Source organism: Stegostoma tigrinum, chromosome 41 (assembly GCF_030684315.1).
Source record: "Stegostoma tigrinum isolate sSteTig4 chromosome 41, sSteTig4.hap1, whole genome shotgun sequence".
Lineage (NCBI taxonomy): Eukaryota > Metazoa > Chordata > Chondrichthyes > Orectolobiformes > Stegostomatidae > Stegostoma > Stegostoma tigrinum.
Window position 1 is genome coordinate 426734 of NC_081394.1, and position 15177 is coordinate 441910.

Below are 15177 nucleotides of genomic sequence, written 5' to 3' on the forward strand. Positions count from 1 at the left end.
GCTGAGGGAGCACCGCACTGTCAGAGGGTCAGCACTAAGGGAGTGGACACCGTCGGAGGGTCAGTGCTGAGGGAGCGCCGCACTGTCGGAGGGTCAGCGCTGAGGGAGCGCCGTGCCATCAGTAGGTCAGCGCTGAGGGAGTGGGCACTGTCAGAGGGTCAGTGCTGAGGGAGCGGGCACGGTCGGAGGGTCAGTGCTGAGGGAGCGGGCACGGTCGGAGGGTCAGTGCTAAGGGAGCGGGCACTGTCAGAGGGTCAGTGCTGAGGGAGCGGGCACTGTCGGAGGGTCAGTGCTGAGGGAGCGGGCACTGTCGGAGGGTCAGTGCTGAGGGAGCACCGCACTGTCGGAGGGTCAGTGCTGAGGGAGTGGACACTGTCGGAGGGTCAGTGCTGAGAGAGTGGGCACTGTCGGAGGGTCAGTGCTGAGAGAGTGGGCGCTGTCGGAGAGTCAGTGCTGAGGGAGTGGGCGCTGTCGGAGGGTCAGTGCTGAGGGAGCGGGCGCTGTCGGAGGGTCAGTGCTGAGGGAGCGGGCGCTGTCGGAGGGTCAGTGCTGAGGGAGCGGGCGCTGTCGGAGGGTCCGTGCTGAGGGAGCGCCGCACTGTCGGAGGGTCAGTGCTGAGGGAGTGGGTGCTGTCGGAGGGTCAGTGCTAAGGGAGCGGGCACTGTCAGAGGGTCAGTGCTGAGGGAGCGGGCACTGTCAGAGGGTCAGTTCTGAGGGAGCGGGCACTGTCGGAGGGTCAGTGCTGAGGGAGCGGGCACTGTCGGAGGGTCAGTGCTGAGGGAGCGCCGCACTGTCGGAGGGTCAGCGCTGAGGGAGTGGGCACTGTCGGAGGGTCAGTGCTGAGGGAGTGGGCACTGTCAGATGGTCAGTGCCCCTGCTGGGGCTATGAGTTACCTGAGTGGTGAGCTGGTTATGTTGTCCCCCATTGCTGACGTTGGTGTGACATGGGGAGAGGTTTGGAATAACTGCTTTCCTGATGGCATGCACTGTAGTGTAGAGAGCTCTGGCCTCGTCCTGCTCCTGGTGACTGTCCGTCCCTGGACCCGTTCCCCTGTCGTGGAGCAGGCTTTGCTCTGATACCGGCTCTGACTGCAGGTAGACCTGGTGGGCTTGCTCCATCAGCTTCAGAGACATTAGCCTGGCTGCGTTTTTCAAAGGAGGCGGAGGAGGAAGGTGACAGGACGTGGGCATGGCAACTGAGGCCATGGTCTGGTAATATATCACTGGCTGATCTGGGAACAAAAAGACACAAAAATTCAGATCAATGAGCACCTCACTGTCCACACACACAGAGACTCTCACTGGGATACGCGCTCACACACACACACACACACACACACACAGACACACTCTCACTGGGATACACGCGCACGCACACACACACACAGAGACTCTCACTGGGATACGGGCTCACACACAGACACAAGACACTCACTGGGGTACGGGCTCATACACACACACACGTACACAGACATTCACTGGGGTACGGGTTCCCATGCACTGAATGCTTTTAGCTATTCGATTTCAGGTGGACATGAGAGTTCAATTAAACTCAATCCTTCGTTCTTCACACTCTTGGCAGTTGGCATGCTTTATCTTTTGCTGTTTCATTATTATCTCTGCAAATTTGAGGTTTATTTTGCGTTGTGTGTGTGTCAGTTTCAGGTTTAGATTGGGACATATTTCAATTTCTAGATTTGAGCTGAATTTCTTTGACCAATTTTGACATTTGTCTTGAGAAATGGGTCTTGCTTTGCACAGAGAAACCTACCACTTACATCTTCCGTTCTGGATAGTGGTTTCTGAGGAATTGTGCGATTGGATCCAATCAGTGACACATCTGATTGGCCTTGCACTGGATTGGAGCTTGGTAATCGCAGCATTGTCATGTTCAGAACATTCCCTGACACTCTCTCAACCTTTCTTGTAGATCCTCTTGAAAAGTGAACTAAAATACAATTCTAACAGGGCTAGACAGGGATAAACACAAGGAAGATCACCGGGAGGAGTCCACAACCAGGGAGTCACAGTCTGAAGGAGACGGGGGTGGGACTGAGATGAGGGAGAAATGCCTGCACCCAGAGAATGGGGAGCCTGTGTGATTCTCTGTCACAGAAAGCAGTCAGGGCCGGAACAGTGAATGTTTTCAAGAGTTAGTAAGTTTGTGGACGACACAAAAATTGGTGACAAAGGGGACAGTGAGGAAGGTTTTCTAAGATTACAGAGGGATCTTGATCAAATGGGTCCATGGGCTGAGAGATGGCAGATGGAGTTCAGTCTGGATAACTGCGAGGTATTGCATTTCAGTAAAACAAGGGTCAGGTTTATACGATGAGTGGTTGGGCCTTGGGTATATCATAGAACGAAGGGACTGAGGGGATCAGGTACATAATCCTTAGAAGTTTGTGTCACACGTAGACAGGGGGTTAAGAAGGCATTTAGCATGCTTGCCTTCATCGCTCAGACCTTTGAGTGTAGGAGCTGGGGACGTCATGTTGAGGTTGTACAGGACGTGGGTGAGGCCACTTCTGGAGCACGGTGTCCAGCTCTGGTCGGCCAGTTACAGGAAGGACATTATTATAGTGGAGAGGGTTCGGGAGAGATTTACCAGGATGTTGCCGGGTGCGGACGGATTGTGTTATAGGGAGAGGCTGGGACATTGTTCACTGGAGCATAGGAGGTTGAGGCGCAACCTGATTGAAGTTTACAAAATCATGAGGGGCATAGATAGGGCTAATGGTCGGTGCCTTTCCCCTAGGGTGGGGGGATTTCAAGACCAGGAGGACACATTCTCAAGGTGAGAGGAGACAGCTTTTAAAACAGACATGAGGGTCAAATCGGTTACACAGATAGTGGTTCATGTGCTTCTAGATGGAGTGGTGGGTGTGGGGATAGTTACAGTGTTAAAAAGACGTTTGGATAAGAACATGAACAGGAAAAGTTTGGAGGGATATGGGCCAGGAGCAGGCAGGTGGGACTAGATTAGTTTGGGATGAGGATCAGCGCAGACTGGATGGGCTGAAGGGTCTGTTTCCATGTTGTATGACTCGAAGGAGTTCGACTCAGCTCTGAGGGCTAAAGGGATCAAAGGGTATGAGGAAGAATGTGGGAACAGGATGGGATGGTTAGCCACAATGCTATTGGATTGGGGAGCAGGCTCAAAGGCCTGGTCCTATTTCAGAGGAATTTCTTGAGGTTTCTCTTATTTTCCCCACTGTCTCTCTCTCTCTCTGTGTCTGGGACAATATCTTTGAAGATGTGACCATCCCATTTGCTGAGGACAGTGGTGGGGGCAGGGGAGAGAGGGAGGGGTCCCCGCCTCTAAGTACTCACCATCCAGCATCCGCAATAACTCCTGTCCGGCTCTGTCCCCTCGCTCCTCAAGGTTTGGGCCAGTTTCCTTCTCTGCGTTGTCTGCAGAGTGGAGTTGCCGGGATTCCAGGAGCAGAGAGATGGTCTGCCCAGATGACCAGGTTGAAGCCGGGGGCTCACCAGCCCAGCTGCCCAGCATCTGGAGCACTTCAGCCGGGACGCTGATGGAGACGGGGCTCGAGATGTCTGGGGAGTTGGGGCAAAGCTCAGGGCTCGGATTGGAACCCGTGACTCCCTGCTCGGGGTCCGGGAGCGCATAGATATCATCCGGATCCTCGCTTCCCACGACCGGCTCCGACACAGGAATCTCTTCACCACTGACCTGATAGACACGGAAATTTGCACATCGCAGGGGGCCTGAGGTGCACACAGAGAGAGGGGGGGGTGCGATTGGTCAGAGAGACAGTTTGGAAATTTCCGACATCAGCACTCGCAAACCATAAAGTTCACATGGAACGTGGCGCTGTTCCTGAAGCACGGGGACTGCTGTAATCAGGAGAAGGTAGCAGAGGGTCAGAGCACAGCAAGAGCCCAAGGACAGCGTTGTCAGAGGGAGCCAGATAATCGGTTTCCAAAACTCACCGTGTTGCAGGGGTAAGTACTGGCACAGTCCCTGCTCTGCTACAGAATATTACCCACAGGATTCTGTCCGTTCACAGTGCCCACTCCCTCAGCACTGACCCTCCGACAGTACCCGCTCCCTCAGATCTGATCCTCCAACAGTTCCCACTCCCTCAGCATTGACCCCCTGACAGTGCCCGCTCCCTCAGCACTGACCCTCCGACAGTGCAGCACTCCGTCAGCACTGACCCTCCGACAGTGCAGCACTCCGTCAGCAATGACCCTCCGACAGCGCCCGCTCCCTCAGCACTGCCCCTCCGACAGTGCCCGCTCCCTCAGCACTGACTCTCCGACAGCGCCCGCTCCCTCAGCACTGACTCTCCGACAGCGCCCGCTCCCTCAGCACTGACTCTCCGACAGCGCCCGCTCCCTCAGCACTGCCCCTCCGACAGTGCCCGCTCCCTCAGCACTGACTCTCCGACAGTGCCCACTCCCTCAGCACTGCCCCTCCGACAGTGCCCGCTCCCTCAGCACTGCCCCTCCGACAGTGCCCGCTCCCTCAGCACTGACCCTCCGACAGTGCCCGCTCCCTCAGCACTGACCCTCCGACAGTGCCCGCTCCCTCAGCACTGACCCTCCGACAGTGCCCGCTCCCTCAGCACTGACCCTCCGACAGTGCCCGCTCCCTCAGCACTGACCCTCCGACAGTGCCCACTCCCTCAGCACTGACCCTCCGACAGTGCCCACTCCCTCAGCACTGACCCTCCGACAGTGCCCACTCCCTCAGCACTGACCCTCCGACAGTGCCCACTCCCTCAGCACTGACAGTGAGAAACCTGTTACCTGTCGCGCTGTGCTGTGACGTCAGAGACTCCTCACTCTTCACGGACCTTAGGGTGACCGTCTCTCCTTGAGAACCTATCATAGAGAAGAGAGATAGAAACTCACTCATTAGCTTGACCACTGTCAGGGAAGCTTCGCTCTGTATCTAACTGTACACTGTCCCTGTGCTGTCGGTGTGACTGAGTATAATATTGTTGGGAACTGCCAGCGGGCTGTGTGGTCCAGTACCTGTTCCTGTCTTTGTGATTTTGAACATTTCCGGTTGTGATTTCCTTCTGGATAAGACAGATACCTTCCCTGTGGTGAAGAAGCTTTTCCAGCTTGATGCACCAGGTTTCCGGATCTTTCCACCACCTCTTGACCTGTCGGGATGGGAGAGGAAGATATGGTTTTGTTATGCATCTGTGAAATTTAAAAGAAAATTTTACCCCCCCCCCCTCACACCGCTGGCACTGGGCTCATTGCTGAGATAGTCTGTCCCAGAGACAGAGACCCACCCCCCCCAACAGTCTGACCCTGTGTTCTAAAGACAGACACCCAACTGAATAACCTGGTTTCCCAGAGAGAATCCCCACTACTGACTGACCCTGTGTCCCATAGAGAGGCCTCCCACTGTCTGACCCTGTGTCCCAGAGAGAGAGACCTTAGACTGTCTGACCCTGTGTCCCACAGAGAGACCTCCCACTGTCTGACCCTGTGTCCCTGAGATAGAGACCTTACACTGTCTGACCCTGTGTCCCAGAGAGAGAGACCTCCCACTGTCTGACACTGTGTCCCAGAGAGACAGACCTCCCACTGTCTGACCCTGTGTCCCAGAGAGAGAGACCTCCCACTGTCTGACCCTGTGTCCCATAGAGAGAGACCTCCCACTGTCTGACCCTGTGTCCCAGAGAGAGAGACCTTACACTGTCTGACCCTGTGTCCCACAGAGAGACCTCCCACTGTCTGACCCTGTGTCCCTGAGATAGAGACCTTACACTGTCTGACCCTGTGTCCCAGAGAGAGAGACCTCCCACTGTCTGACACTGTGTCCCAGAGAGACAGACCTCCCACTGTCTGACCCTGTGTCCCAGAGAGAGAGACCTCCCACTGTCTGACCCTGTGTCCCAGAGAGACAGACCTCCCACTGTCTGACCCTGTGTCCGATAGAGAGAGACCTCCCACTGTCTGACCCTGTGTCTCATAGAGAGAGAGAGACCTCCCACTGTCTGACCCTGTGTCCGAGAGACAGAGACCTCCCACCGTCCGACCCTGTATCCCATAGAGAGACCTCCCATTGTCTGACCCTGTGTCCCACAGAGAGACCTCCCACTGTCTGACCCTGTGCCCCAGAGAGAGAGAGACCTCCCACTGTCTGACCCTGTGTCCCTCAGAGGGAGACCTCCCACTGTCCGACCCTGTGTCCCACAGAGAGACATCACACAGTGTGACCCTGTGTGCCAGAGAGAGACGATCTACTGTGTGATCCTGTGTCCCAGAGAGAGAGATGATCTACTGTGTGATCCTGTGTCCCAGAGAGAGGCGCTCTACTGTGTGACCCTGTGTCCCACAGACAGACTTCCCACTGTCTGACCCTGTATCCCACAGAGAGAGACCTCCCACTGTCTGACCCTGTGTCCCAGAGAGACAGACCTCCCACTGTCTGACCCTGTGTCCCAGAGAGAGAGACCTCCCACTGTCTGACCCTGTGTCCCATAGAGAGAGACCTCCCACTGTCTGACCCTGTGTCCCATTGAGAGAGAGACCTCCCACTGTCTGACCCTGTGTCCCAGAGAGAGAGACCTCCCACTGTCTGACCCTGTGTCCGATAGAGAGAGACCTCCCACTGTCTGACCCTGTGTCTCATAGAGAGAGAGAGACCTCCCACTGTCTGACCCTGTGTCCGAGAGACAGAGACCTCCCACCGTCCGACCCTGTATCCCACAGAGAGACCTCCCATTGTCTGACCCTGTGTCCCACAGAGAGACCTCCCACTGTCTGACCCTGTGCCCCAGAGAGAGAGAGACCTCCCACTGTCTGACCCTGTGTCCCTCAGAGGGAGACCTCCCACTGTCCGACCCTGTGTCCCACAGAGAGACATCACACAGTGTGACCCTGTGTGCCAGAGAGAGACGATCTACTGTGTGATCCTGTGTCCCAGAGAGAGAGATGATCTACTGTGTGATCCTGTGTCCCAGAGAGAGGCGCTCTACTGTGTGACCCTGTGTCCCACAGACAGACTTCCCACTGTCTGACCCTGTATCCCACAGAGAGAGACCTCTCACTGTCTGACCCTGTATCCCACAGACAGACTTCCCACTGTCTGACCCTGTATCCCACAGAGAGAGACCTCCCACTGTCTGACCCTGTGTCCCATAGAGCGAGACCTCCCACTGTCTGACCCTGTATCCCACAGAGAGACCTCCCACTGTCTGACCCTGTGTCCCACAGAGAGACCCTCCCACTGTCTGACCCTGTGTCCCACAGAGAGACCTCTCACGTCTGAGCCTGCTTCCCACAGAGAGAGACCCCTAAGTGTCTAAACCTGTTTCCAAGAGAGAGACCTCCCACAGACTGACCCTGTTTCCCATAATGAGCCCTCATACTGTCTGACCCTGTGTCCCAGACAGACAGCCCTCATCCTGTCTGACCCTGTATCCTAGAAACTCCCCACTGTCTAACCCGTTTCCCAGAGACCACCTCCAACTGTCTGACACTGTTTTCCATACAGAGACCTCCCACTGTCTGACCCTGCATCTCAGAGAGAGAATCCTTCCACAATCTGACCCTGTGTCTCAGAGAAAGACCTCCCACTGTCTGACGCTCTGACCCAGAGGGAGAGAGACGCCTCAATGTCTGATGCTCTGACCCAGACAGCAACCCCCCACTGTGTGATTTTGTGATCCGGACTGTGCCGCCGCCCCCCCCCCCCCAATGCCTAACGCTGTGACCCAAACAGTGACCCCCAACTGTGTGACACTGTGACCCAGACTGTGACCCCCAACTGTGTGACACTGTGACCCAGACTGTGACCCCCAACTGTGTGACATTGTGACCCAGACTGTGACCCCCAACTGTCTGACACTGTGACCCAGACTGTGACCCCCAACTGTGTGACACTGTGACCCAGACTGTGACCCCCAACTGTCTGACGCTGTGACCCAGACTGTGACCCCCAACTGTGTGACACTGTGACCCAGAGACTGAGAGAGGCCTCGGAATTCTCACTAACCAAGTCAGACAGCGTGAGCTCACTCTGCGATTCGGAACCATTACCTCTCCATTCCAGTATTGAGGGGCCGGAGTTGCTCATACACTGGAACCGATCCCTCGTCTCCTTGGGTCAATGAGCGAGCCTGGGCTTCCTCTAGGGACAAAAGGCGGCTCGACACTGGGGTCTTCACCGTGGACTTAGGTTGGATCAGGTCGTTGTGGCCTGGGATAGGACAGAGTGTGAGAGGTTAGCCAGAAAATACAGCATCATTAACAACAAGCAGTGCAGGATAGACTTCTTTCCAGTGCCCCAGTGTGGGTCTGTGTAGGTGTGTATGTATGTATTTGTGTGTGTGTGTGTGTGTGTGTGTGTGTGTGTGTGTGTGTGTGTGTCTCTATGTGTGTGTGCATGCGTGAGTGTGTGTATCTGTGTGTGTCTATCTGTGTACATGTGTGTGTGTGTGTGAATGTGTGCGCGCATGTGTCTGTGTGTGTTCGTGAGAGTGCATGTCTGTGTGTGCATGTGTGAGCACGTGTGTGAGTGTGTGTCTGTATGTGTGTACGTGTGTGTGCACGCATATGTGTCTGTGTGTGTGACTATGTGTATGTGTGTGTGAGTGTGTGCGTGTGAGTGTGTGTGTGTCTGTGTCTATGTGTGTCTGTGTGTGCGTGTCTGTCTGTGTGTTTGCGCGTGAGTGTGAGTCTGTGTGTGAGTGTGTGTGTGTGAGTGTGTGTGAGAGTACCTCAGAGAGAGTTAAGATCTGCAGGAGCGAGGAATAAGCTTTTGCTGGAGGAGCTGACCACAGCATTAAGCACGGTATCTGACTGATTAAATGCAGTAAATTTTGCTTTGCCGGGTGTTGGAGAGCAAAGGGAGAAGCAGGCACTCTGCAGGTGAAGCTAAAGCGAGGTGACATGATCTATTCTGTTACCTTACCCAGACGGACTTTCGAACCACTCGATCGCAGTCTCTCCATCCTGAGATTTTTGCCTCAAACAGATCCGATACTGAGCCCCCAACATTAATTCACTCAGGTGTAACAGACACACAGAGAGTATTTAATATCACATACACTACTGCCCCATCAAACACTCCCAGGGCAAGGACAGCACGGGGTTAGATACAGAGTAAAGCTCCCTCTACACTGTCCCCCATCAAACACTCCCAGGGACAGGGACAGCACGGGGTTAGATACAGAGTAAAGCTCCCTCAACACTATGTCCCCCCCATCCAACACTCCCAGTACAGGGACAGCATGGGGTTAGATACAGAGTAAAGCTCCCACTACACCGTCTCCCATCAAACACTCCCACAGACAGAGACCGCATGGGGTTAGATACAGAGTAAAACTTCCTCTACACTGTCCCCCCCGTCAAACACTCCCAGGACAGGGACAGCACAAGGTTAGACACAGAGTAAAGCTCCCTCTACACTCTCCCCCTATCAAACACTCCCAGGGACAGGGCATGGTTAGATAAAGATTAAAGCTTCCTCTACACTGCTCCCCCCAATCAAACACTCCCAGGGTAGGGACAGCATGGGGTTAGATACAAATTAAAGCTTCCTCTACACTGCTCCCCATCCCCATCAAACACTCCCAGGACAGGGGCAGCACAAGGTTAGATACAGAGTAAAGCTCCCTCTACACTGTCCCCCATCAAACACTCCCAGGGACAGGGACAGCACGGGGTTAGATACAGAGAAGACTCGGGCATCTGACCCTTCAAGTACGCCTTGTCATTCAATGAAGTGGGTAATCTGATTTTATCATCTAACTTCCTATATTTCCCCCGGATCCATCTGCCTCTTCTTGTGATGTATTTCATGATGCTACATCCACTGCCTTTGACAACAGGAATTCCAAAGAATTTTAACCCTCTGAGGGTCAAACTCAGCCATCATCTCCCATATGACCTTGAAGAGGTCACCCCTGGCTGCACCCAACCTCCCTCACACTGCACGGTTAACACAAGCCTCTCAGTCTCACTCATCTCAAACAAACACACGATTGAGAAGCTATTGCTGTTTGTGATGGCGAGCTCCAGATGTCAACCAGCCCTTAGTGCAACGGTTGACTGGAACAGCCCAAAGCTTCAGTCCCTTTCCCCAATCACAGGATTCCCATCCTTGCATTCCATAACCAGAACCCAAACCCAGCGGAAAGTGGTCCTCTGCCGATTCGGATCTGTGTCCCTTCCCACCTGAAACACTTGGTCAAACAAAATGGCTGACCTTCCAAACTGCTGGGAATGTCACAGGAGTCTCGTGAGATTTAATCCGAGCTGTGCTGGGAGCTGTCTTGGTGAATGAATACAGCTCCCCAAACTGGGCAGTTACAAGCGAACCACAGAGTTGTTTCAGGGACTCTGGGTAGGGGTGATCCTCAGTTGCAGGCCTCACCTCAGTCTGAGACCACAATGTTTCTCTGCTTGTGTACACAAGCCACACAACACACCCCTTCCCTCATATTCACAATCAGGGAATGAGGTTCACATAATTAAAATTCCCATTCCCGTGCCAGCAGGATAACAGCACAGTGCTGACGGAGCACTGCACTGTCGGAGAGTCCGTGCTGAGGGAGTGCCGCACTGTCGGAGGGTGTGTGCTGACGGAGCGCCGTACTGTCAGAGGGTCAGTGCTGAGAGAGTGCCGCAATTTCGGAAGGTCAGTGCTGAGGGAGCGCCTCACTGTTGGAGGGTCAGTGCTGAGGGAGCACTGCACTGTCTGAGGGTCAGTGCTGAGGGAGCGCCGCACTGTCGGAGGGTCAGTGCTGAGGGAGCGGGCACTGTCGGTGGGTCAGTGCTGAGGGAGCGGGCACTGTTGCAGGGTCAGTGCTGAGGGAGTGGGCACTGTCAGAGGGTCAGTGCTGAGGGAGTGGGCACTGTCAGAGGGTCAGTGCTGAGGGAGTGGGCAGTATCTGAGATGTAACCTTTGTGAACACTGAGTTCTGATGATGGTTTGTGTCAGGAGTCTGTGGGTCAGTGAGAGGGGACTGAGCGCGCAGAGAGCTGGACTGCAGAATGACGCCAAATGAGACTGGACTTTAACAACAGAAAATAAGAAGGCTGTTTATTGGGAATGGCGAAGTGTGCACAACAAGTTGTGCACAGGATTATACTGTTTCTAAGATGGTAGATCCTGAGTAATAGTGTCAGGCAGCTTCGCATCTCGTGTGTCGTGGAATTTCTGAACAGACTGTCCGCCTCAGACTCCTGCTGCTCAGCCTGGGAAACCCTCCCCTTTTACAGTCCATCTCTCAGCATCCCGCTCTGGCCACTCACATGGCCGATGGCTCCTCATCTCTGCTGCTCTCCAGCGATTCTCCGTCCTCCACTCTGACCTCCTGACACTGCTGGGCCTTGCTCATGGCTTCCTCCAGGGTCAGGAGTCGCCGTTTCTCTGAAGGTTGGCAGGACATTTTGCGGGGAGGGAGCGAGACACCAGACTGGGAGGCTGCAAGGTCCAAAATCACTGCTTACCCACTGGGTTCACAACCAGGCAGCAACAGAGCCTGAATGTTTCAGTCTGGGGCTAACACCTTCATCCCTTCATCACCAAACCCTCCCCAAACCACTTACACTCAATGTGTACTATCCGCACAAGGACATACCTTCTCCCAGGATAAACCCATACCCCAGTCACAGTGTGTCTGTGTGTGAGCCGGTATCCCAGTGAGAGTGAGTGTCTGTGTGTGTGTGTGTGTGTGTGTGAGAGTGATAGTGAGTGAGTGAGTGTGTGCGTGACTGAGTGTCTGTGTGAGAGTGAGTGTGTGTGTGTGTGTGTGTGTGTGTGTGTCTGTGTGTCTGTGTGAGAGTGAGTGTGTGTGCGTGAGTGAGTGAGTGCGTAAATGCGTGAGTGAGAGACCCCATCCAATATAGTTGTGCCTGAATGAGGGGGAATGGGCAAGAGATGGTGCAAATCTGTCACCGCCGTCCCTGAACTCCCCATCCTCGATCAGACTGAGCTCACTTTCAGGAATGATTTGTTGCAGGAAACCTTTGTTTATGGTTACAGGAGGAGGCCATTCAGCCCTCTCCACAAGGCTGTCACACAGGAACAGGAGGAGGCCATTCAGCCCCCTCCTCCAGCCTGTTACACAGGAACAGGAGGAGGCCATTCAGCCTTCTTGATTGCGTTGTGCTAGGGCTGGTGTTGCTCTCAGTGAGTACCACTGTCTCTTACCAGAGTTCTCCTTTCCTGCAGAGCTGAACGTGTCACTGAACAGGATGTCCACATGTCGAAGCAGGAATTCCACCACAATGGACTGAATTCTCACTTCCTGGAATGCGTCAGTCCCCATAAATCCCACCGACTCGATCTCCTTGGAGCTGCAGTTAGAGAGGGAGAGGGTCAGGCCCGAACATATCCCACCGTTCAGCCATTCTCCTTCCCTCTCCATGGGGAACGAGTCTCAAGGTCATCACACCCGATTCTGGAAAGTGGCTGATTCTTAAAGCCCTCTGCCTCTCCATGTCATTGCACAAGTTCATGTCCCCAGTTTGTCTCTCTCTCTCTCCGGTGGAAACGAGTGGGCTCCGAACAGCAGCTGCTCCTTTTTGATCCCTGATATTTTACAAAGCAGCTCCTTCCTCGAGTCAGTTCACAATTAAAATGGAGAAAATTAAAACAATACATAGAAATGGAGAGTGTGAGGCTGAGAGATAGAGCGAGTGTGAGAGGGAGAGAAGGAGTGAGTCAGAGATGGAGAGAGTGACACAGGGACAGAGGGGTTGAGAACAAGGGAGGGGGAATGAGACAGAAAGAGACGGAATTAGACAGGGACAGAGGGAGTGAGATGTGACAGAGGGAGTCAGATAGGGACAGAGGGAGAGGGAGTTAGATACAGATGGAGAGACTGAGACAGGGAGAAAGGAATTGAGAATGAGAGAGAGGGAATGAGACAGAGACAGAGGGAGTGAGACAGGGACAGAGGGAGTGAGAGAGACAGAGAGGGAGTAGACAACGATAGAAGAAGGAATGCTGCAGACAGTAGAGTTTCTCTCTCTCTCCGTCTGTCTCTTCCTCTCTCTCTCAACCCAGATCTCTCTCTCTCTCTCTCTCTTTTCCTCTCTCTCTCTCTCTCTCTCCCCCCCCCCCCCGTCTCCCCCTCCCTCCCCACCCCACAGCTCTCTCTCTCTCTCTCCCCCTGTCTCCACCCACACCCCGCCTCTCTCTCTCTCTCCCCCTGTCTCCCCCCACACCCCGCCTCTCTCTCTCTCTCTCCCCGTCTCCACCACCTCTCTCTCTCTCTCTCTCCCCCTGTCTCCCCCCACACCCCGCCTCTCTCTCTTTCTCTCCCCCCCCGTCTCCCCCTCCCTCCCCACCCCACAGCTCTCTCTCGCTCTCTCTCCCCCTGTCTCCCCCCACACCCTGCCTCTCTCTCTCTCTCTCTCTCTGTCTCAAAAGAATAAAGAACAAAGAAAATTACAGCTCAGGAACAGGCACTTCGGCCCCTCCAAGCCTGCACCGATCCAGATCCTCTATCTAAGTCTGTCGCCTATTTTCCAAAGATTTGTATCCCTCTGTTCCCTGCCCATTCATGTGTCTGTCTAGATACATCTTAAATGACACTATTGTGTCTGCGTCTACCACCTCCGCTGGCAACGCGTTCCAGGCACCCACCGCCCTCTGTGTAAAGAACTTTCCACGCATATCTCCCTTAAACTTTCCTCCTCTCACTTTGAACTCATGACCCCTAGTAATTGAGTCCCCCACTCTGGGAAAAAGCTTCTTGCTATCCACCCTGTCTATACCCCTCATGATTTTGTAGACCTCAATCAGATCCCCCCTCAATCTCCGTCTTTCTATCGAAAATAATCCTAATCTACTCAACCTCTCTTCATAGCTAGCACCCTCCATACCGGGCAACATCCTGGTGAACCTCCTCTGCACCCTCTCCAAAGCATCCACATCCTTTTGGTAATGTGGTGACCAGAACTGTACACAGTACTCCAAATGTGGCCGAACCAAAGTCCTATACAACTGCAACATGACCTGCCAACTCTTGTACTCAATACCCCGTCCAGTGAAGGAAAGCACGTCTCCCAACCGCTCTCTCTCCCCATCTCCTCCACACACTGACCCCTCTCCCTGTCTCTGCCCACCTCTCGTTCTCTCTCTCTCTCCCCCTGTCTCTCCCGCATCCCTTCCTCGCAGCTCTCTCACCGGAGCAGGTTGGGAGCCCACACGATCGCCAGGTTTTTGATGTGCATGTTAGTCGCTGCGCTGTGTTTTGCCAGGCGGTTCAGGTGTGCCATGAGGAAGTGGAGAGTCCTGTAGTGAGGAGGGGGCAGTTGCTGAATCACATTGTGAACATTCTGGAGCCTCTCATCAACAGTCTGTGAGCACACAGCATCCTGGAAAATAACAGCGAGGAGAGGAATGAGCTATGGGGGGGGGGCATGCTGGGGTAGACAGACTACACAGGCAGGCCAGACAGACAGCTCGGACAGACCGGCCTGGTCAGACAGACCGGACAGACCGCCCGGACAGACCGCCCGGACAGACCGCCCTGACAGACGGCCCGGACAGACGGCCCGGACAGACGGCCCTGACAGACGGCCCGGACAGACCAGCCCGGACAGACGGCCCGGACAGACGGCCCGGACAGACGGCCCGGACAGACAGCCCGGACAGACGGCCCGGACAGACCAGCCCGGACAGACCGCACGGACAGACCGCCCGGACAGACAGGCCTGGTCAGACAGCCCGGACAGACAGCCTGGTCAGACCGCCCGGACAGACCGCCCTGACAGACGGCCCGGACAGACGGCCCTGACAGACGGCCCTGACAGACGGCCCGGACAGACCGGCCCAGACAGACAGCCCGGACAGACCGGCCTGGTCAGACAGACCGGACAGACAGCCTGGTCAGACCGCCCGGACAGACCGCCCTGACAGACCGCCCTGACAGACCGCCCTGACAGACGGCCCTGACAGACGGCCCTGACAGACGGCCCTGACAGACGGCCCTGACAGACAGCCCGGACAGACCGGCCCGGACAGACCGGCCCGGACAGACCGGCCCGGAGAGACGGCCCGGTCAGACCGCCCAAACAGACGGCCTGGTCAGACAGACCAGTCAGACAGCCCAGACAGACAGCAGGGTCAGACGGCCCGGACAGACGGCCCGGACAGACGGCCTGGACAGTGAGGTCGGTCAGAGAGGCCGGAGAGATCTCAGACAGGTAACTCAGATAGACTTCAGA

General features: G+C 55.0%; 1 protein-coding gene across 3 annotated transcripts in view; it reads right to left on the reverse strand.

Moving 5' to 3' along the window:
- LOC125448435 (rho GTPase-activating protein 33-like) overlaps nucleotides 1-15177 on the reverse strand; it is a 119544-nt gene that overhangs the window by 4044 nt on the left and 100323 nt on the right. For all 3 annotated transcript variants that reach the window (XM_059641342.1, XM_059641341.1, XM_059641343.1), the window contains 7 exons: nucleotides 14135-14325; nucleotides 12152-12297; nucleotides 8032-8191; nucleotides 5005-5138; nucleotides 4777-4851; nucleotides 3334-3729; nucleotides 895-1232 (listed from right to left, as the gene is read on the reverse strand). In XM_059641342.1, the coding sequence (XP_059497325.1) occupies nucleotides 895-1232; nucleotides 3334-3729; nucleotides 4777-4851; nucleotides 5005-5138; nucleotides 8032-8191; nucleotides 12152-12297; nucleotides 14135-14325 (1440 nt within the window). The remainder of the gene's footprint in view (nucleotides 1-894; nucleotides 1233-3333; nucleotides 3730-4776; nucleotides 4852-5004; nucleotides 5139-8031; nucleotides 8192-12151; nucleotides 12298-14134; nucleotides 14326-15177) is intronic.